General features: G+C 38.4%; 1 protein-coding gene across 9 annotated transcripts in view; it reads right to left on the reverse strand.

Annotated features, from left to right (window-relative positions):
• Positions 1 to 23,530, reverse strand: part of atp2b2 (ATPase plasma membrane Ca2+ transporting 2) — a 75,323-nt gene that overhangs the window by 20,053 nt on the left and 31,740 nt on the right. For 7 of the 9 annotated variants that reach the window (XM_085160885.1, XM_085160889.1, XM_085160882.1 and 4 more), the window contains 4 exons: positions 22,902 to 22,943; positions 19,178 to 19,342; positions 15,975 to 16,189; positions 15,315 to 15,557 (listed from right to left, as the gene is read on the reverse strand). In XM_085160885.1, the coding sequence (XP_085017011.1) occupies positions 15,315 to 15,557; positions 15,975 to 16,189; positions 19,178 to 19,342; positions 22,902 to 22,943 (665 nt within the window). The remainder of the gene's footprint in view (positions 1 to 15,314; positions 15,558 to 15,974; positions 16,190 to 19,177; positions 19,343 to 22,901; positions 22,944 to 23,530) is intronic. The other 2 variants (XM_085160887.1, XM_085160886.1) reach the window with 1 other exon arrangement.

Genomic DNA, 23,530 nt, shown 5'->3' on the forward strand with positions numbered 1-23,530 from the left:
CTCCTTTAAAGATATAGAATCGCAAAGTGCTTCGCAAGGGCCAAACAACGCATGAAAAAACAAAGGAAGAGCATTCCAGTCCAAAGTCACAGAACCTCAGGGACCTGCCAGGGACATATGAGTGCAGACGCCCTCTGGTGTAACCAGATGCCTGTCCATGAAAAGCTCTCCATGTCAGTAAAAGAATCTTAAACTGCACTCTGAAATAAACCGGAAGCCAGTGTAGCTGCATCAAGATTTGAGTCACACGTGGAAACTTGGAGGATTTTATCAGAAGTCTGTCAGCAACATACTGAACAACCGTTCTAGGGAGGTTTTGCTAAGACTTGTGTATAGTGCACCGCAGTAATCCAATCGCAATGAAACAAAAGCATGAATCTTACAGAGACTCATATGTTCAGACACATCTCAGGAGCGATCCCTGCTGTTATTATTCATAGCACGCCTCTTCAAATCTGCACACACTCTCAGCCCCATTTACATTTGACTAAAATATAAAAACATAAAACTAAATTAAAAAGCTGTTCAACTTCACTCTTGAAATAAATAAATAGTGTGCTCAGATAATGTTATAAATAATGGGAAATTACTATTTACTGTATCACTGATTTTCTAGAAAGAAGTCAGACAAATAGATTATCATAGTAGTTGCAACTCATTTTTAAAATTTTACTTTATTTCACTGTTTCAATTTACTAAGTAAAAAAGTAAAGGTAAATAATAATTTTGTGGTAATAAATTATATTGGCTGTATACATGTTGAAAAACACAGTTAATCATATCTGGGAATACAATCCCGATCCCTATTAGCTGGCACTGAGCTGACAGCTAGTCTCCCCGGGATACTACATAGTACCTACAGCATGTTTGACACCTACACTCACTGCTAAAGAACAGCTTGTCGGGTACACTGTCTTCTTACACGCACGCACACACAGCAGCATGTAGCAACCGCATTGAAAATAATGCTTCTACCTTGGTTGCTTGATCAGCAGACACCTTCAGCTTGAGCTATTTGCTCCAAAATAGATTGGCTGCAGGCTGTTCTACGTTAAACAAGCCTGCGACCGGGATTAGATTTTAAAGGACAGCTTGGCATTTTGACGATTTGTATTTGCCTTTATTGCTGTTTTCTTCACTTGGTCCTTGTCACAGTGTGTTTAGAAAGATTCTGTGTTGGCACTATAGTTAATAACGTTGACGATGCACTCCATTTAAAGCTGTCCACATGCTAACGAGGCTTTGATAGAATTCTGATTAACTGCTTTGATATCCTTTTTAAGGTTAATGATACACAAAAGGCCTAAGAAGAGAAAAGTATGTGGAGTGAAAATACTTGGAGGGCTCTTTCCTCGTTTCACCAGTTATTCCTTATGTGAAACACCATGGTGGTGCTGCAAAATAGCACCGGTGACTCCCAGCAAGGTCCTGAGTTTCAATCCACCAACTGGGGTCTGACTCAGGATACTCTGTTTTCTTCCACAATCCAAAGATATGCATGTTAGATTAACTGGTGATTTGAAATTGGTGTAAATGTGACCTGGGCAGGCTCCAGCCCAACCACAACCCTGAATTGGATATGTTAATGGATTTTCCTTATCTAAACAGAAGTCTAAATAAAGAAGTTGATTTGCAGGTTTTGAAATAATTTAAGGTAAATTTGTGATTTTAGGCTAAACAACTGACTAGAATTTAACTTAATCAATTCAATTCAATTCAATTTTATTTATATAGCGCCAAATCACAACAAATGTCGCCTCAAGGCGCTTCATAGATACAGAGAAAAGCCCAACAATCATATGACCCCCTATGAGCAAGCACTTTGGCGACAGTGGGAAGGAAAAACTCCCTTTTAACAGGAAGAAACCTCCGGCAGAATCAGGCTCAGGGAGGGGCGGCCATCTGCTGCGACCGGTTGGGGTGAGAGAAGGAAGACAGGATAAAAGACATGCTGTGGAAGAGAGACAGAGATTAATAACAGATACGATTCAATACAGAGAGGTCTGTTAACACATAGTGAGTGAGAAAGGTGACTGGAAAGGAAAAACTCAATGCATCATGGGAATCCCCCGGCAGCCTACATCTATTGCAGCATAACTAAGGGAGGATTCAGGGTCACCTGGTCCAGCCCTAACTATATGCTTTAGCAAAAAGGAAAGTTTTAAGCCTAATCTTAAAAGTAGAGATAGTGTCTGTCTCCCGAATCCAAACTGGAAGCTGGTTCCACAGAAGAGGGGCCTGAAAACTGAAGGCTCTCCCTCCCATTCTACTTTTAAATACTCTAGGAACAACAAGTAGGCCTGCAGAGCGAGAGCGAAGTGCTCTGATAGGGTGATATGGTACTACAAGGTCATTAAGATAAGATGGGGCCTGATTATTTAAGACCTTGTATGTGAGGAGCAGGATTTTGAATTCAATTCTGGATTTAACAGGAAGCCAATGAAGGGAAGCCAAAACAGGAGAAATATGCTCTCTCTTTCTAGTCCCTGTCAGTACTCTTGCTGCAGCATTTTGGATTAACTGAAGGCTTTTCAGTGAGTTTTTTGGACATCCTGATAATAATGAATTGCAGTAGTCCAGCCTGGAAGTAATAAATGCATGAACTAGTTTTTCAGCGTCACTCTGAGACAGGATATTTCTAATTTTAGAGATGTTGCGCAAATGGAAGAACGCAGTCTTACATATTTGTTTAATATGTGCGTTGAAGGACATATCCTGGTCAAAAATGACTCCAAGGTTCCTCACAGTGTTACTGGAGGCCAAGGTAATGCCATCCAGAGTAAGAATCTGGTTAGATACCATATTTCTAAGCTTTTCAGCGCCGAGTACAATGACCTCAGTTTTATCTGAGTTAAGAAGCAGAAAGTTAGTGGCCATCCAAGTCTTTATGTCTTTAAGACATTCCTGCAGTTTAACTAATTGGTGTGTGTTATCTGGCTTCATGGACAGATAGAGCTGGGTGTCATCTGCATAGCAGTGAAAATGTATGCTATGTCTTCTAATGATGCTGCCTAGGGGAAGCATGTATAATGTAAACATAATTGGTCCTAGCACTGAACCCTGTGGAACTCCATAATTAACCTCAGTGTGTGAAGAGGACTCTCCATTTACATGCACAAATTGGAGTCTATTAGATAGATATGATACAAACCACTGCAGTGCAATACCTGTAATACCTACAGCATGTTCTAATCGCTCTAATAGGATATTATGGTCAACAGTATCGAATGCTGCACTAAGGTCAAGAAGGACAAGCACAGAGATGAGTCCACTGTCAGAGGCCATAAGAAGATCATTTGTAACCTTCACTAAAGCTGTTTCTGTGCTGTGATGAACTCTGAAACCTGACTGAAACTCTTCAAATAAACCATTCCTCTGCAGATGATCTGTTAGCTGTTTGACAACTACTCTTTCAAGGATTTTTGATATGAAAGGAAGGTTGGAGATTGGCCTATAATTAGCTAAGACTGCTGGGTCTAGAGATGACTTTTTGAGTAAAGGTTTAACTGCAGCCACCTTGAAGGCCTGTGGTACATAGCCGATTATTAGAGATAGGTTGATCATATATAAGATCGAAGAATTAATCAATGGCAGGACTTCTTTGAGCAGTTTTGTAGGAATGGGGTCTAAAAGACACGTTGATGGTTTGGAGGAAGTAATTATTGAAGTTAACTCAGAAAGATCAATTGGAGAAAAAGAGTCTAACTTAACATCAATGAAACTAAGAGTAGCTGTAGATAATATTACATCTGTGGGATGATTATTGGTAATTTTTTCTCTAATGATAAAAATTTTATTTGTGAAGAAGTTCATGAAGTCATCACTAGTTAACGTTAAAGGGATGGTTGGCTCAAAAGAGCTCTGACTTTTTGTCAGCCTGGCTACAGTGCTGAAGAGAAACCTGGGGTTGTTCTTATTTTCTTCAATCAGTGATGAGTAGTAAGCTGTTCTGGCTTTGCGGAGGGCTTTCTTATAACGCAACAAACTATTTCTCCAGGCTAAATGATGATCCTCTAAATTTGTGACACGCCATTTCCTCTCCAGATTACGAGTCATCTGCTTTAGGGTACGTGTTTGAGAATTATACCACGGGGTCAGGTACTTCTGATTAGAGACCTTAGTTTTCACAGGAGCTACAGTATCCAGAGTCGTACGTAGTGAGGAGGTGAAATTATTAACAAGATAATCGACCTCTGTTGGGGTAGCGTTCAGATAGCTGCTCTGCTCTGTGTTGGTACAGGGCATTGACGATGATAACAGTGGCTGGATTATATTCTTAAACTTAGTTACAGCGCTTTCAGAAAGACATCTACTTTGATAAAGTCCACTCTCCACTGCTGCGTAATCAATTATTGTAAATGTAAATGTTATCAAGAAATGATCAGACAGGAGAGGGTTTTCAGGAAACACTGTTAAATGTTCAGTTTCTATGCCATATGTTGAAACAAGATCTAGAGTGTGATTAAAGTGGTGGGTGGGTTCTTTTACATTTTGAGAGAAACCAATTGAGTCTAACAACAGATTAAATGCCATGTTGAGGCTGTCATTTTTAGCATCAACATGGATGTTAAAATCACCCACAATAATTATTTTATCTGAGCTCAGAACTAAATTAGATATAAAGTCTGAGAAATCAGACAGAAACTCTGTGTAAGGCCCAGGTGGACGATAGATGATAACAAGTAAGACTGGTTTCTGAGTTTCACAGCTGGGGTGGACGAGGCTAAGCATCAGGCTTTCAAATGAATTAAAAGTCTGTCTTGGTCTTTCATTAATTAATAGACTGGTGTGAAAAATTGCTGCCACACCGCCCCCTCGACCTGTGCTTCGAGATTTCTGGTAGTTAGAATGACTCGGGGGTGTTGATTCATTTAAACTAACATAATCATCCTGCTGCAACCAGGTTTCTGTAAGGCAGAGTAAATCAATTTGTTGATCAATTATTAAGTCATGTACTAACAGAGACTTGGAGGAGAGAGACCTAATATTTAATAATCCACATTTCACTGTTTTACTCTTTGGTTCAGATGTGGATACTGTATTGTTCTTTCTTTGTAAATGTTTAAGTTGTTTGTTGCTGGTTTTTAGTTTGTTTTTTGTCTTTTTGGAAGCAGACACAGTCTCTATGGAGATGGGTTTTTGGGGGGGTAGCAGGAGGAGAGAAGCTGCAGAGAGGCGTGTAAGACTGCAACTCTGCTTCCTGGTCCCAACTCTGGATAGTCATGTTTTGAGGGGTTTAATAAATTTGTCCATATTTCTAGAAATGAGAGCTGCTCCATCCAAAGTGGGATGGATGCCGTCTCTCCTAACAAGACCAGGTTTCCTCCAGAAGGTTTGCCAATTATCTATGAAGCCCACATCATTTCTGGGACACCACTCAGACAGCCAGCAATTTAAGGAGAACATGCGGCTAAACATGTCACTCCTGGTCTGATTGGGGAGGGGACCAGAGAAAACTACAGAGTCCGACATTGTTTTGGCAAAGTTGCACACCGATTCAATATTGATTTTAGTGACCTACGATTGGCGTAACCGGGTGTCATTACTGCCGACGTGAATTATGATTTTATTGAATTTACGTTTACCCTTAGCCAGCAGTTTTAAATTTCCTTCAATATCGCCTGCTCTGGCCCCTGGAAGACAATTGACTATGGTTGCCGGTGTCTCTAGCTTCACATGTCTGAGAACAGAATCACCAATTACCAGAGTTTGACCCCCAGCGGGTGTGTCACCGAGTGGGGAAAAACGGTTAGACACATGAACGGGTTGGTGGTGTACCTGGGGCTTCTGTTTAGGACTACGCTTCCTCCTCACCGTTACCCAGCCATCTTTCCCCAGCTGCTTGGGGTCTGCCGGGGAACAGCTAGCGGGGCCTACGCTATCTTCGGCTGCACCAGCTACAGGGGCCTGGCTAGCTAAGGGTGAGAGCAGGGTGCAAAGCCGAGTCTCCAGATCAGTAATCCTGGCCTCCAGAGCTGCAAATATGCTACATTTGTTACAGATATCATTACTGCTAAAGGAGGCCGAGGAGTAACTAAACATCTGACACAATGAGCAAGAAAGTGCAGAAGGGACAGGTGAAGTAGCCATTGTGCTAACGGGTCGGCTACGAGCTAAGCTAGCGAAACAGTACAGAGACAGTGAGTGAATACTTTGGCTATAAATTAGGTAGTGAGTACAGAGAAAGTGTGCTTCGGATGAAGCACGTGAAGATTATACTGTGAAAAAAGAATGTATTTAAAAGTTGTCAATTAAACTGCTAAGCAAATAAGCTACTCAGAAACACCACTGTGTTTGAGCAGGAACAGGAAGCGATACTATACCACAGAGCGAGCGAACACCAAGTGACAGCGCCACCGACAGGAGAGACATCACATCAAATGCTTTTAAAAAATTTAAAGTGTTATGCCACTGCTGCTATCAGAATTGGTACTAAAATGATTACCAAAATCAATTTTTATGTTTCTGTAACGGTTAACCCACCAGCATGTGCGAGCCTTTTAATCAACACACAAAAACACATTATTATTGTTTGATTAAGATGCCAAATTACAGTCATTTACTTGCATATAAAATTTTGTTTTAATGGTTGAATTAATTTCTGACTTCTTGTGCCAGCTCAAATTTGGGTATAAAAATGTGAATTCAGTCATTTTCAGTTTTTGACAGATTTTTAAAACATTTGTGTTGTCTCGTTTTTATGGCAGGGGTCCTAATAAATTTGTTAAGCACTGTATCTGCTATCAATATTTGCTTTAGAGGCTCATATTTTGAGCTCAATATTTCTGACCTTCTTGACAATCGAATATTGGATATTGATTAATTCAGGCTGAGGCATTTTTTTTAATTATCCTTGCAGCTGCTGAGAGCCAGTGGACCCAGCTGAAAAAGTCATCTAAAATCTCATCAATCATTAAAACCCAATCAGAAGACTTGCCCATCCTCACCTAGTAATTTGACATATCTGGTTTTTATCTAGCTGTATGTCTCACAGACACAGACAAGAGCATAAATACTTTATACAGAGTTTATGGTAAATAACAGAATTAATGCCTTTTTCTAATGACCAATGATTACATCAGGAAGACACTGCCTGTCATTGGCAAATGAGGAGATGGAACAAATGGTCTCATCTGCCCTGTCTGCTAAGTGTTTGGGAGAATAGGCTCCCAGCCAGAAGACCAAATCAAGTTAAACCTCTAAAATGAAAATGACTGAACAAAATGACCAAAATGAAAAACGCACAATGTATAAAAAATAAATGGTAATTTTTAGATCAACTAAATCATACAGAAAACAGTCATTACTCCATTTAAATGTTGTGTAATGGCTGCCTTCATAGTCCATCCACCCATCCATCCATCAATCCAAATACAGTATATTAGAGCAGTAAATACTTAACCATGTTTGTTAATTTAAATGACAGATATTTCAACTTCAGCTTAGCTACTGGCACAATTCCTGCTCCAGCAGAAGAGTATTGCGGAGAATAAAAGGAATTTACAGCTACCTCAATAACAAAACAAGACAGCAGGAAAAGCAGTGAGTAAACAGATAATAAACAGAAGACAGCCACAAACACCGCTGCCTTGTATTCTCAGAGATTCCGCAGAGGTTTAGCTTGACGTTGGTTTCTACGAACAAGGACGCTTTCTGGCATGGGATGCCCAGTGTTGGCATGACGAGACAACTGTTGGCACACCCTGCCCTGGACATGGCTAACGACCAGCTGCCCTCTCCCTAGTCCTTGGGTGTTCCTGCAGGCAAGGACATATGCCAGAGGGAGTGCTGGCAACTTTACTTCCTTTTCCACCTGGGGCTCTCCTTAATCCATCCCTCCTGCTCCTTCCAACTCCCTTATCATGCTCTCTCTGCAATCTTTTCCTACTTTAGTTACACCGCCTTTATTTCACCTACCCCCCATTTTTTATTCACACTCTAGTCCTATCCTGCTTTGTTGTTTTGGATGACTTTCTGTCCTCATCTTCAGCTGTCCCAGTCTCTTACAAGGTGCTCCACCTCCTCAGCCCACGCCTTCTTTTTTCTCTTTTCTTTTTTTCTTTTCTCTTTGCATGTAGGAGTAGATGATATCCTTGCTCGCTGCATGACTCTAACAGCCAACTGGGCTAAGGCCTGGAGGAGTGCTGGGGGGGCAGTAACACAGTCTTCCAGGGCATGATGAGGACACTTGTCACACGAGTGTCTTTTCTCATGTGTTTCCCTTTCTTTTTCCATCCTGATTTGCATGTATCCTTACTTTGCATTTCACTGCCTCTTCTCTACATATTGAATCCCCCTCTCTCCATATTCGTTTCTCCGTCTCATTATATTCTTTACTTGCCTCTCTACTGCAGATTTCTGACTACTTCAAAAGCACAAGGGAGTCATAATACACAGAATCAACATCTAGTAAATATACTTTACTACTGACCCTACACCTACCACCAATACTAATAAAACTGATACTACTACAACTAATAATAATAATAATAATAATAATAATAATAATAATAATGAACAGTGTGCCTTCTTCCACAGTCTCTTTTGTCCTCTCTTCCTCCCCTTACCCAGAACCAGTTGTCGCAGATGGCTGCCCCTCCCTAAACCTGGTTCTTAACGGTTTCTTCCTGTTAAAAGGGAGTTTTCCTTCCCACTGTCGCCAAGTACTTGCTCATTGGGGAACATCTGATTGTTTGGGTTTTCTCTGCATTATTGTAGGGTCTTTACCTTACAATATGAAGTGCCTTGAGGTGATGGCTGTTGCGATTTGGTGCTATATAAATAAAACTGAATTGAATATTAACAGGTAATTGTGCCCTGAAATTTGCCTTGACATAGTTTGATTTCTGTTGATGCACATGCAATCATGTGTTTCAATCATGTGTTTCTCAGACATTCCAAATATGGACTCTTGTATTACCCCGGGCATTGGCTTTGATGAGTGATTGGCAGGTTATTAATTAGATTGTTTCAGTCAAATCACTGGCAAAATTCTTTGTCAACATGCTGTGACAAATACAAAAAATTATTCATGATTCACACGGGATATCTGGCCGTCTTTTTGGCAAGTAAACCGTGATATGTTGTTGTTGTTACTGCTATATATTATACAATAATTACTATACAAATTGATACAACTTGATAAAATAATCTCAAATATCATTGGTTTTCCTGCAATTTGCCTTACTTTTGACTATTCTAAGTATTTAATTGATGCTGCTCCCCAAAAAACTAAAATTAAATATATTATGTAAAGTGACATAGAAATACAGTGCCATGCCAGTGAAACATCAAAACACTGTCATTCTAATGTGATGACAAATCCCGTCACTGTCATCTCAGCAGCACTGTCAAGTAAATGCCGAGAAGAGAAGAGAAGAGAAGAGAAGAGAAGAGAAGAGAAGAGAAGAGAAGAGAAGAGAAGAGAAGAGAAGAGAAGAGAAGAGAAGAGAAGAGAAGTCTGTTGGCCATGGTTGTGCTGTGTATCTGTCTTCTCAGTTTCCCAAAATATTCCAAACATAAGAGGCTGGGTGCTTCAAGCTAAAGACATCCAAAATACTCTCCCTTCCTTTTGCGCAAACAAGCATGCAATGTCCAGATGACACAAGTACTGTGAGCAACAGCTAATTATATCAAGACATCACCACTTACTAGAGAACAAGAAGAAGAAAGTTCATTTAAATTACAAACTGTTTGTTGTAGAGTGACAAGTAGACATAAACTGAATATTGTTTTTCTAAAATCTACAAATCAGCAGACACATTCTGTTGAATAAATTTATAGGAACATTGCCAACCCTTTTACGTGACATTTGTTCTCCAACATATACTTCAGAGTTCTATTTCTGTCCTCTTTTTGTTTGTACCTCTCTTGTCCCTGACCGGAATAATGACCTGAGCAGGTGGTTGAAGCTACATGAAACTGAGCTCCCAGGACACTCACACAACCATGCTAAACACACACCACTGTGCTGCGCGAACAAACACCTGTGATCTCAATACCTCCTACAATGTCACTATCCCTGAAATGACAGATGTGTGTGTTATATATATGAATGCCCCTTCACAAGTGTCTACACACAGCCTTCCTGTACATTACAGACTATGTTAATATTTCAAACACTTAATGAAAAACTAAAAGAACAAAAGGTAAAGGACAAAAAGAAAATTCCAGTCCTTTGCAGGTATTGCCACTGGGGATGATGCATGTTCTTGGAAATGACGTTTGTGTATTGATGTCATTGCCCGCAAGAGACATCCAAGGCAACCAAGATGTATTTACAGTATGCATTAATGAATACTTTGAAAACATGAATGCAAGCCAGATCAATGAGCATGTGCGACTGTCCATGTGCAGGGTTTCATTGTGTAAGTGCGTACGAACTTCCTCCCTTGAGTAAGAGGCTTTTCCACTTTATACAGCAGTCTGTATGTGCTGACAGACGAAACAGAGCTATACCAGTGGCTGTATTATGACGCCAGAGAGGCAATAGGGGGATTGATATGAGTATCAAAGCCTGCCTCTTTGCCTTTGTGTGGTGGCCATCAAAGACTTCCATAGCTATCCTGGCTTCCCACAGGATTGGCCTCTTATATAAGAACACACCAGCTAGCATACTGCAGGCCTGGAGTGGTGCTGAGGGAGTGGGGGCGGCTGGGGGAGGCAAAGAAGGATGGACTAAATATTCCTCAGAAAAGCTTCCTGTTGTATCTTGCTTTGTGAATTCACTTCATTCCTTAATTACATTGTACTTTACACCATACTTTATCTTTCCTTTTATTCATTCTCAAATAACACAACATATGTTATTTTTATACTATTTATATGTTATATTCTGTACTACAATTGTACATTTATATATCGTGCATTTATCTAAGTCTACATAAAGATATAGATGTATAAATGTAGTCTTAGCTACAGTAAGTTGCAGGCAGACAGACGATCCTGTATTTACACAAGCTGGCAAGTTACGAACTTAAAGGTATGTAAGTTAGTATCATTAAGTTTGATTTGTCATTCAATGCGTGAGGTCACGTCTTGCGAATGAAAAGATCTGGAAAGAAGTAAATGTACTGCTTAATCCCCAGCGTATAAGGTGTGCTCTGCCAGTGCTTAATTCCATTGAGCTAAGCAGCTATAGAAGTACAATAGCCTGATCTAATGCTGCAAAGCATTTCTCCAGATTTTTCTAAGGGATAACATCTTGTAACTGTGGTACATCTTAGTAGAAATATGCTGTGGGAAAAGGAAACTAAGTCAACCTCACTCTCATTGTTTACTACTGTATGTGACAAGAAATATTCACCTGCATCTGAAGACTTGCTGTTTCCCCCCCCTCTTAGTTACTGTGACAGGATTGAGGTCTCAGTCTACTCTTAAGTTTGTTTGTTTTTTTTGTCTGGTCTGCCTGCTTTGGCCTTTCTTACCATGTCCATTTACTGTACTGTAATTTGCATGAACCACTAGTGCATCTTCCACAATGTATCAAGTATACTCATCCTAAATTGCAGTTATATGCAAAGCTATGAGAAAATATGCAATCCTCTCATGTGAGGGCTTTTATTTAATCATGTTTTTTATTTCAGAGTGGTAATCACAATTCTAGCAAATATTGACGTGTTTGAACTAATTTACCTCATCAGTTTGTGCTGAAAGAAAACAAACCTTAATCTGTTCAGAACACACAGTATTAAACTGGAACCACAAGAATGTCCTGTTCCTATGTAATTGAAAGCTTTTCTAAAACTAAAGCTGCATTACATTTGACAGTGATTATAAAAAACACACACACACACACACACAAAAAACAAACAGTTAACAATGTCAAAAACTTTACAGTGCTTAAAAAGTGGAAATGAGCTGATTTTGATTTAGTCTAACTCAGTCTCAAGCCTGCTTAGATTACGCTTAAGTGGTCTTAATTACAACACAGGTTTAGGTCCTGGTCGAATGCAGTTTCATTATTTGGTATTTGAGAAGTGGAATTAATGTGGAAATGTAATACCTACTGAGCAAATCAAAGGACCATTTATATACTGAGTGCAGATTGAAATGCAGCCTGTGGCTGTGACAAAAAAGAAATATTCATTTGCCATTTGCACATGAGTGACATCTCATTCTTACTCCGTAGGGTTTCATATAATGTTGGCCCACCCTTTGCTGCTTTAACAACTTCAACTCTTCTGGGAAGGATTTCCACAAGGTTTCAGAGTGCATTTATGGGAATTTTTGATCATTCTTCATGGCACTTCTTGGATAAGAAGGCCTGGCTCGCAGTCTCAAATCCCAAAGGTGCTTTATGGGGTTGAGGTCAAGACTTTGCGCTGGCCAAACTTGCTCCTCTATGTCTTTATGGACCTTGCTTTGTGCACTGGTGTGCAGTTGTGTTGAAACAGGAAGGGACCTTCCCCAAACTGTTCGCAATAATAAGTTGGAGGATGAAATTGTCCAAAATATCTTGGTATGCTGAAACTTTAAGAGGATCTCTGGAACTAAGGGGCTGACCCCATCTCCTGGAAAACATCCCCACACCATAATCCCCTCTCCACCAAACTTTATACTTGGAACAATGCCGTCAGACAAGTACTGCTCTTCTGGCAACTGCCAAACCCAGACACATCTGTAGTTTTACCAGACAGAGAAACTTGATTCGTCACTCCAGAGAACCAATCCCCACTGCTCCAGTTGCAACATGCTTTACGTCACTGCATCCGACACTTTGCATTGGGCTTGATGATGTGAGGCTTGGATGCAGCTTCTCGCCATGGAAACACATTCCATAAAGCTCTCTACGCAATGTTCTTGAGCTAATCTGAAGGCTACATGAGGTTTGAAGGTTTGTACATGGCCTACCACTTCATGGTTGGGTCACTGTCATTCCCAATCTCCTCCACTTTGTTATAATACCACTAACAGCTGACTATTTAGTAGCGAGGAAATTTAATGCCTAGACTTGTTGCTCAGGTGGCATCCCATCACAGTAACAATTCACTGATATACTGAGAGCGACCCATTCCTTCACTTTGTAGAAGCAGTCTGCATGGCCAGGTGATTGGTTTTATACACCTGTGACCATGGAAGTGACTGTATCACCTGAATTCAACAACTTGGATGGATGAGTGAATACTTTTGGCAATATAGTTCAAAACTGTAAACTAGTATTAAAGGGACACAAGCAGATCTCTGTACTACTTGGCATTATGATAAGAAGGGTAATTGTATGGCAAAAATTACTGAATTCAATCTACTGTCTAACAGTAAATTTTACAAATAAAAAAAATGAAAAGTTGAAATGATAGTAGACACAGGTGTGTAACCTTTCAACTCAAAAGTCCGGTGACCAACCAAAATCATTCCGGTAGCATGTTTTGCACTCAAAGCTATCTTTGCAAAAGATTTACGCAGTTTTTTAGAGCTATCTAAATAAATTGTAAGAGAGATAACCATTTATTATCAATGCACTAAGAGACAGAAAAATGCACATGTAGAAACTATACTCTAAAATGTATTTATTTATTTATTAACCTTTATTTAACCAGGAAAATCCCATTGAGATTGAAAACCTCTTTTTCAAGGGAGACCTGGCCAAGATAGGCAGCAGCAGGTGTCTCACAGTTACAGAAATTACTCAAACACAGGCCGCAACAACACACATGCAACAATAAGTGAAAGAATACAAATAAAATAAAATAAAATTCAATAAAATTCAAATAAATAAATAAATAAATAAATAAATAAAAAAGTCAGTTAAAATGACAATCAATCTAATTGAAACAGTTGCATGTTATGGACTTGGCCTCAAGGATTCGTAGTTTAGATTTAAAAGCACTTAATGAAATGAATTCAGTCATTTTCCATCCCTTCTGCAGTTTGTTCCAAGCCAAGGGTGCTAAATGGACAAAAGCTCTTTTACCAAGTTCAATTCGGGCAAATAATATAATATAATTAAAATAAGTTTTTAAAAACATTTCCCCCCCCCCCCTCTAAGGTTTATACCTAAAGTTTCACAGCATTAAAGGCTCATTATTGAGTAAATCCTTAGTACAGCCAGGCAGCATCTGTGCTTAATCACTTGAACAAATGCTATAACTCCCATTAGTACACCTACCTTCATCTTTAATTTAATAATGAAACTCCATTGTGTGTTTACGTGTTCAAAAACACGACTGCCACATATGTTTACCGGTTCAGTTTTTGATCGGTTCTTTGGGTAGCAGGGGCAGGACAAACACTAGCTTTAATGTTGCAAAATTCTCTCATAGATTTCCATTCAGGATCCATGTCCCTGCACTTACAATGTCTCTAGCTCAATACTGTGCTTTCACCAAAAATGAAATCTGTTGGATTCTTCGTTCACAGATGTCCTAATTGCTCAGCTCACTGCTAATGCAAGTTCCATAAGGGCATTTGTCAGTTGGTCAACCATCAATGAATAGACTCTACAGGAGTTTACAAGGATGGTGACAAGTAGATAGACACAAACAGTGCGTGTGTGTGTGTGTGTGTGTGTGTGTGTGTGTGTGTGTGTGTGTGTGTGTGTGTGTGTGTGTGTGTGTGTTTGTGTGTGTGTTTATGTGTGTGAGTGTGTGTGCAGGTGAGTCTACATGCCAGGAAATGGATTACTCAGGCATGTTGTTCCAACAAGCTGAAGACATGCTAATCTTGGCAATCATTGCTTTTAGATTGTTTAACCAAGCGCTTTATCATGCAAATAATGTTTCAGACCTGTGTCCTGGACAAGATTTCCATGCAGACTAGTCACATTTTCTGTGATTAGAATACGAAACAGCATGAGTGTGTTTCTCCATGTATCTATGTATTTCTTATTGAATGCAGGTCTAATTGGCTTAGAGAAAATGTCTCCTTGCTGCATTCACTATAGACAGGAGAACATCTCCAGCACTTAGGCAGATTGGATTCAATTACAGACTGCTATGCTCTGAATATCAGATAAGACAAAATTACACAACCGTTCTCAAGGTGACAAGTTGAGTGAATGCCTAATGAATCTAAAGCAGCAGCCAAGGACACTGCCTGCCTGCTTAGCCAAAAAGAAAGCACTGCAGAGCTGTCTCGCTGTTTCAGGGCTGCTCCCATCATATGGTGTCACTGTTTACACAGAGTAAGCTGAAATCTAAGAAGCTAACCCAGGATAATATAGGCTTATCTTCTCTGAGTGTAGTACAGTACAATAACCCAAATATTGGTTCACGGAGAGCATCAAGCATGAATTAGTATATAAAAGTGACAGATAAGGTATTCAAATATTCACTTAACTTTATACTTATACATTAACTGTGTTCTCTAAGACTTACCAGTATCTTTGTGGTATAGGCGCTGTTAATTGAGATGGAATTGACAAGTAAATCCAATGACTTGGGTGGCAGGACTCCAGGATCTGGTATCTCTTTGTAATGTACATCACCAACGTATAACTGCACAGCTGTCATGCGGTTGGTGGTTAGCGTGCCTGTCTTGTCAGAACAGATGGCTGTAGCGTTGCCCATTGTTTCACATGCATCCAAGTGACGCACCAGGTTGTTGTCTTTCATCATTTTCTGTTGGTAGAAAACAATGTGTTCCATTTTAAAGTTTTTTTTTTTTTCAATAAAGTGCCTATCCCGAGCCTCGCACTGCTTAACTTTCAGTGGCAAAAATGGCCACCGTACATGTTGGTACATATAACATTTTAATTTGATTCATGTCATTCAAAAAAAATTTAATTCTTTGCACAGTCAGACTTAATTGAATTATTTACATATTTGCCGCTGTGAATAAAAATAAGCACATTAACACAGCTGGGAGAATTAATTGCCCTGAATCCTCAAGTATCCATGCACGTCTCATCTCTGTGAAAGGTGCACACATTTGCATATGCAAAGACAAAGAAAAACAACAATATCTAACTGCATAACAAATCTATTAATAACAAATGTGAGCCCATGGAGTCTTACAATGCTTAAAAGTTACCTTACCTTAACAGAATAAGCCAAGGAGATGGTGACAGCCAGCGGCAGTCCCTCTGGGACAGCCACCACCAAAACAGTTACACCAATGATGAAGAACTTGACAAAGTACTGGATGTAGATAGGAGTGCACTCAGGCATCCAAGGGCGCTTCTGCATCACAAAGTTGTCAATGGCAAAGTACAGGACCAGGATGATGACTGTAATGGCTGACATGAGCAAACCTGGTGAAAAGTACGGCAAGTATTAGCTGAGGAAAGGAATGGCAAAGTGAGGCATGTAATCAAACAAAACTATAGAGGGGAACAGTTTGATACAGGAATCTAAGTAGAGAATCGCTTTGCTACACTTTACTGATGACTGTGGACAAATCCGGTTACTCAGTTTGCTTACTCGATCCATCAGTGCGGCATGTGGTGAGCAGCTCAAGTCCTTCCTAGTGCCAAGCGCTTTATCATGACTCCACAGAGAATGGCCACACACGGGACTTAACTCAGTGTGTTGTTGCTGTGAGTTGCCTAAAATCTGAGTTGACTAAATTCATTGATAAAATAATTTATCAAAGGAATAATATATGTTATATTAATGTGTATCAGTGTCAGGAAAACTCTGACTGATCAGTGAGGTCTAGCTAGGTGAGCAAGCTACCCTCCCTTTTCCAGTGCTCAATTTTCACTCAGTAATCACTGTTAAGCTAAACTCTGTGTGGCAAACACATATTGAAACACAGGTTTGACAGCCAAAGCACCTTATTGCCAGATTTGACAAGCTGTTATTGCCAGGAACTAAAAGGGTGGTTCCAAAATCTATGACATTTTTATTACTTTAAACTGCCTGCTGCTGAAAATAACTGAAATGATTAATATGCTGGTTAAGATGAATTACCTGAATACAGGAACTGCAAGATGATAAATGTTCAAAAAACAAAAAAGCTAGGGTAGGAAAAAGCTGTAACTTAAACCTAACTGAATAATGGAGATGGATTTCATTCATGCACCTATGGGAGGGAAACGTAATTATGTTGTAGGAGTTGTAATTTTTCCAACTTTAATAAACTTTTTTTTTATTCTGGGACACTAGCTGAGTCATAGTTTAAAAAAAATGTCTATATTGCAATTACAGCATTTCATGCTGCTTACACAAATATTTATGCTCAAAATGCTGACTTTAAGTAATTTGATTTCATGAAAAATCTCCATGCAATTTAGTTACATGAGTAAAATGTAAAACAATAATTTAAATTTGGTCAAATCTGGTCAAATTAAATTAACTTGACTGGTAAACACTGATGTTATACCAAACATATTTTCCTTAATGAAAATGGAATTTTCCATTATGACAGTTATATGAATAAATAAACCTTTAACTTTATATATTTCAGTTGCATTTTACTCAAACTTATTGCTTCATATTTATGAGGGTTGAGAACATTTTTTAAGTGATGTGGAGCCCTCCAGCCCTCCAGCCTAGCCTTGGCTACTGGTTCTTTAATTCCCCCATTCCTAAAAGAACATTTCCTTATGATTGGTCAATACTGGGAATCATACTCAGGGGTGGTATGCCCTGTTTTTCAGCATAAACATTTAATGAAATAAATAAAAACAGTTGGATGACTCCATTTGGTACACCGTTTGTCCTCATTGCCTGCTTGGGCTGACATAATATTTTCATGACTGATATATCTAATATATCTTTATCAAAATGAGCCCCTTTTAATAGGCATGTGCTGAAAAGCTTACTGAAGTGGAAAATGTATGCTGTCAGAAACATTGATGGTATCATAGCTGGTAAAACTGTATTCCTGTGAACTGTATATCTCCATGCATAGTTGACTGTTTGTATGTTGGAGTACATTAAAAGCTTATAATACTAATTAAATGGTGCTTGTCATGCAAGAACATATACATAAATTGATCAAGAAAACCACAGTTTTGGGGCAGCTTGTCGCAAACATAATTAAGAGCATTGGATCATTTTCTATTTATATATGCTTACATGCTTATCTCATTATTATAAACTTTGGGCATGTTTTAATGGCCATAACTATCTAATTATGAAAGTTAAATGTTAATAAAAACAACTATTTGCAGTCTTTATTCTTTCTCAGCTTGTTAAAGGAGGACAGCTAATAGCTACATTTTGGGTGTGGCTTTTAAAGACACACAGATGCTGAAGTTCCAATATTTTCCCCAATATGCCACATGATCTTACAAGCACTGCTTGTATGCTAATCCATCCTTGGTATTTCACTGTTCTGACACAGTGTCCTCATTCCATCACTCAGGCCAACAGTTTGATGTAACAGCACACTGTAGAAACAGGGACTTCTTGAAGCTGTAAAACCTTCAACTCTTTACAAGGAGAAATAAGAACTAGAGCACACTGGAAGCTCTGTTTACTTAACTTCCTAAACAGCTTTTAAGGACAGAAGCACCATTTGTACACTCAAGCTTTCGAGGCCTGTATGTTATCAACATAATTAATACTTCCCAACAATCTGCCCACTTGTGGATTATCTTTGCACTGCAGGCAGTAACAGATTTGAATCCCTACTCAAAATGGCTGGCCTTACATAGTGAGCTGATTGTGTAAAGGGAAATCTCACTTATTTTGATGAAGCTGGAACTAAAACATTTATGCAGTCACTTGTTACCCAAGCAGGCCTGTCGTGGTATACGAATGTCTGGGAGTACTTAAACTGAGGGAAAAATCAAACAGTTTTTTGGTGCACTAAAGGTTAAAGATTTCTGAGAAAAAGCGGCAGATTAAGATTAAGAAAAGCAAATTATGATATTCACACTGGTCCTGTTTTCTCGATGTGTTACCTTCATTTGAAAGGACTCACATGCTGCAAATGTGCTTCACATCAGCTCCTCAGTGGCCTAAACCCTATCCTAAATTATATTAGAAACAACATTTTATGATATTGTGTGTAACATTGCAAAACTGGGCAACCTGCATGACAAAATCTCTGTTTCTACTAGTACAATGATTCAGCAGTTTCTCAAGGGCAGAGGGGAAAAACACTCTTCCAGAGCTCTGTAATTCAGATACCTTAAGTTTCTTCTAAACTCCTTTGATTGCTTCAAACAAATAAAAAGCAGTCTTATCTGTGCAACTTTGATGGACAGGATGATGGTTTAGTGCCTCTTTTTTCCCAGATCTATCTGCGTGACTGAGTGATAAACTTGTCTGTGTGCAATTTGTTGTACCTGCTTTGCCAATCTGGACAGCCAGTTTGGTCAGCTTCCCTTGCAGCACAGACTTCTCTTTCTTCGGAGCTGACACTTTCTTCCTCTCTTTCTCGTCAGCCTCTCCGCCTTCAGCACTCTTTAGAGGCTGCATCTCCATGGCAGCTGCTCCATCCTGCTTCTTCACTGTAAACACAACAATAAAAAAACAACAAAAAACAGACAGCACCAGTGTTAGATAAGGAGATTAGACCAATAAAATGAGGGAGAGGGACTTCACTTAACACCCAGGTGTGCTACTCGCACCAGTACCATTCGGCACTGGCAAACAGTTTAGACTTAAAACCAAGAAAAAATAACTACATCCAATGACATTTTGCTTGGCTCTGACCATCTTACTGTATGATGTGTAAGAAAACTAAAACATGTTGCACTTTTATAGCATGTACCATAGTATAAGAGACACACTTATTCTTCCCATCGTTCATCAAAAAAACATATTTACCATAAATTATTCATACATTAACTATCTTAAAATCTAGACCTTCAGAGTATTTAGAAGTCTGCTGATCATTTCAGGATCATTTATACCATGTGAAAATTACACTTCCTGTACTGTATATAAAAATACAAAATAATAGTGAGGAAGAGCACAATTTAAAGTCAAGAAAAAAGTAAAAGATAAACTACATAAACATCAGAAGTAAATATCTTCTTTTTAGCGTAAAACTCACTGAAGGTTTAATTCAAAGTGTAGTGTGATAAATAAAAAGTATTTGCCTTCACACCATGCAAACAAAATGACTTAAATCTAAAATCATAATTTTTGATCGCTTCATTAAATGATAGAAAAACTCATTTTCAGATATTACAGTCATTGTTTCTCAGGATGAATTGTAATTGCTCATATTTGGGTTGTTGTTTCAGGTAATGTGAACAATTCAAAATCAGTATAAAAGGCTTTTATCTACAAAATGGGCATAAAACTGCTCAAGTCTTTAATTTTGTTTTCTTTTTTTTCCCCCACTGAGAACAATTCGTAGACAAGCTCCTAGTGATATGATGAACTTGATTGCCAGAAATATATCTTGGGCCTAATCAGTTGAGTAACGTTCAAACTCATGATAGTTGGCAGTAGTGTTGAAACCCAGTGAAAAAAGGGTCTTTTCTTGCAAAATAATCACTTGACGTATCTGAAATTTTGAAAAGTGTGTTTTTAATAATCATGTAAGACGGTATAATCAGTAGGACTATACATTTAACTGAAATAATGCATATGGAGTAGACTGGAACACAAAGATAACACAGTGAAAGTAAAATGAATTCAACTCAAAGGGGTTGTTAAAGACTGTTGTCTAAGACATATTTTGGCCCATGTAAAAATATATATATGCAATTTCTACTCCCACTTAAAGTGTATTTGATATTTTATGTACGTTATGAAATTTTATGATTTGATAAATGCAAAGTCCTGTGTGTGTGTGTGTGTGTGTGTGTGTGTGTGTATGTGGGGGGGGAACTCTCTTAGGCAGTAAAACCAGTCCACAATTACCTTACTCCATCTCTTGTGCTCTCCCTTGAAAAGACACATTAAGTGAACCTCTCTGTTAATGTAAGCCATTACCAAAAATCATTTCAACCCAGTTTCCCAATCACAATGAGGCATTTGTTTGATGGTCATGAAAAACCTTTTAATGTTGAGCATTTGTCATACTCTCCGGTTGCGCATTTTGTTTTTTTCACCCCCTCGACACAAGACAGACTATATCGCCCGTATCCAGGTGGATTCAGGAGAAGAGCATTACTTAAAATTAAAACACACTCTTGACTAAAGTTCATCTTCTGAAAGAGACTGTTTGTTCTTTAAATAGCGTTCTAGCAATAATTATCATCGTAATCATACCACACCCCACAGTTTTACTATAGGAAAGTATTAATTCTTTGAAGATATGGATTTTCTTCAGCTTGTGTCTGTTATTCTATATAACCATGCTTTTATTATATTTGCCATGACATCAAGGCTTGCAGATACCCATATTGTCAAGAAGCATAAAAGAGAATATAATATACACATCACCTTCACTAATAAATGCTTACATTACATTAAGGGGTGTAGAGTAAGGTCATGTTAACAATCCATTACAATTTGGCTTACATCCACCAAAGTCTTCAGGGTCAACTTAATAATTTATTGGTCGAAAATTGACTAAAAACATTATAACTTAGAAACGATGACTCTTACAAGTGTGGTGTGTATATCAACATGTAGAAAGCACCATATCAAGATTTAATATATCATGTCACATTTCACCTCTGACCTTTACTTCAAGGTCAATAGATTGATCCGAAGGTCAAAGTGACAATAATCCTATGAAGAGCTAATAAAAACCATCTTTCTTACTGCCATTGTTTTCATTGACAACATATAAGGAATGATATATGAGGATTCTAAAATCACTATACTTCAGGACCCCCGACCTCATCTTCAAGGTCAAAAAAGGTCAATCTTTCATAAAATGTCTTTGATCTTTAAAAATATGCTTAAAATTTTACTGCCTTAAATTATACTGTTATATATTAAGATTAAGAATTGCCCAAAATACATTATTTTTACTGCACTACAAACTTCTTGAAGTAAGTTTAAAAATAACAAAGAAAGCAAATGGAATATATGTAAAACAAAAGACTGCTTTCTTAAACATGAATACTGCCTCGTGTGAGCTGGCTTGGCATTGGTTTGTACTCTCTGAATGCTTCTTGTTTACTGATGAAAGAGTCTTCTTTAAGTTATTTTCTACATAATTCCTATATTTATGGAAAGATTAACAAAGTTTAACAATGTAATAATTAATCATTTCTATTGTATGTTGTCACACCTTTATTGACATCATCAAATAAGCATGTGACAAGCAGCTACTACATAATTACTAAATCAATCAGCAGAGCTAAGGTTAACATACCTCTAATGAAAACTTTGTATGAAAAATCTGAGAGCAGTAGCAGCTTGTTTTTTGTTTAATATTTTCGAGAAATTAATTGCCTAGTGGTTTGTGACTGTCAGCCACATTACACTATTTGAAGAAATCCCTATGGTGTTTGTGTTATGTGCTTTATTTCTAAGTCTAACCTGATATAATATAAATCAGCATTACCCACACCCCTACAGAGACCAAACAATAAATATAAATGAAAGAGGATCCCTTTAATCTGACACCAATTTAAATCAAATTCTGTAAAGCAAACTTTATTATAGAGAGGACACTTGTCGGTGTCCCTGGATAAAAGGCGACTTGGCTAAGGCTGACAGGGGATAGTTGAGGGACAGGTTGCTATTTTCTCAGAAAGACCAAGATGAGCCAACAAAACAACAAGAAGAACAGAACAACAGACCAGGGACGACACAGCAGTGACAGACAGTGGGAAAGAGCGGGATGTCTAACATAATTTGACTGTGGGTAAAACCTGGGTCAAATAAAAGGTCTAATTCCTTCCAACACATACAGTGTCTGGGATTGGCTTCAGCCTGCAATAGACTTCAGTCACAAAAATGAGCAGAATCCAGTCTGAATTAGCACAACGCTTAGAGAGACCATTATTAAGAACAATGTGGGCTGATAAAGATAAAGTAACCTGGATTTGACCCAGAGCTTACGCTACACACCATAAAAGGGAAGAGATGAGAAGAGGAAAAGGAAGGAGGAGGAGGGTGAGGAGGAGGAGAGAGTGAAAGATATGGTTTGGTTACCTTTAATCTGGTTGCTCTCCATATTGCCATCTTGCATTTTACCTATGATGGAGACATACAAGACAACAACAACAAAAATAACCAAGGCAGACAGGTCAACAAATTATCACCACAGAGACAGCACAAACAATGAGAACCAAAATTCACAAACAGGGAGACAGGAAAATGACTTTTAATACATCTCTGTGACAGTCACATAGAAAGGCTTGTGATAAGCAAGTGATGCAACTAGTAGCTACAACAGCTGACAAGGAGTTAGAAAGACTAAAATGTACTAAACGGGTTATTCTAACAGATCACTGACATACTGCTGTGCAGACTACTACAAAATGGGAGAAACCATAGTTTTGATACACTTTATTTCATTGCATAATAAATTAATTAGATAATTAAAATCAATTAACGGGCCTTTCTAAAATTAAAAAAAAAAAAGAAATTCTTCAAAGTATATTAAGTGTGATGTAAAATTCACATTTAAAATTGCACTTTTTAAAAAAATCTCTTCATTTTCTTTGTATTGTTTTGAATGACATACTCACACTGTGAGCACAGGCAATTCCACGCAACATTAGCAACAACATGAATCAAATTGTCGGGTTATCAAATGAGATATAAGACAAACAGCAGAT

This window comes from Neolamprologus multifasciatus, chromosome 5 (assembly GCF_963576455.1).
Source record: "Neolamprologus multifasciatus chromosome 5, fNeoMul1.2, whole genome shotgun sequence".
NCBI lineage: Eukaryota > Metazoa > Chordata > Actinopteri > Cichliformes > Cichlidae > Neolamprologus > Neolamprologus multifasciatus.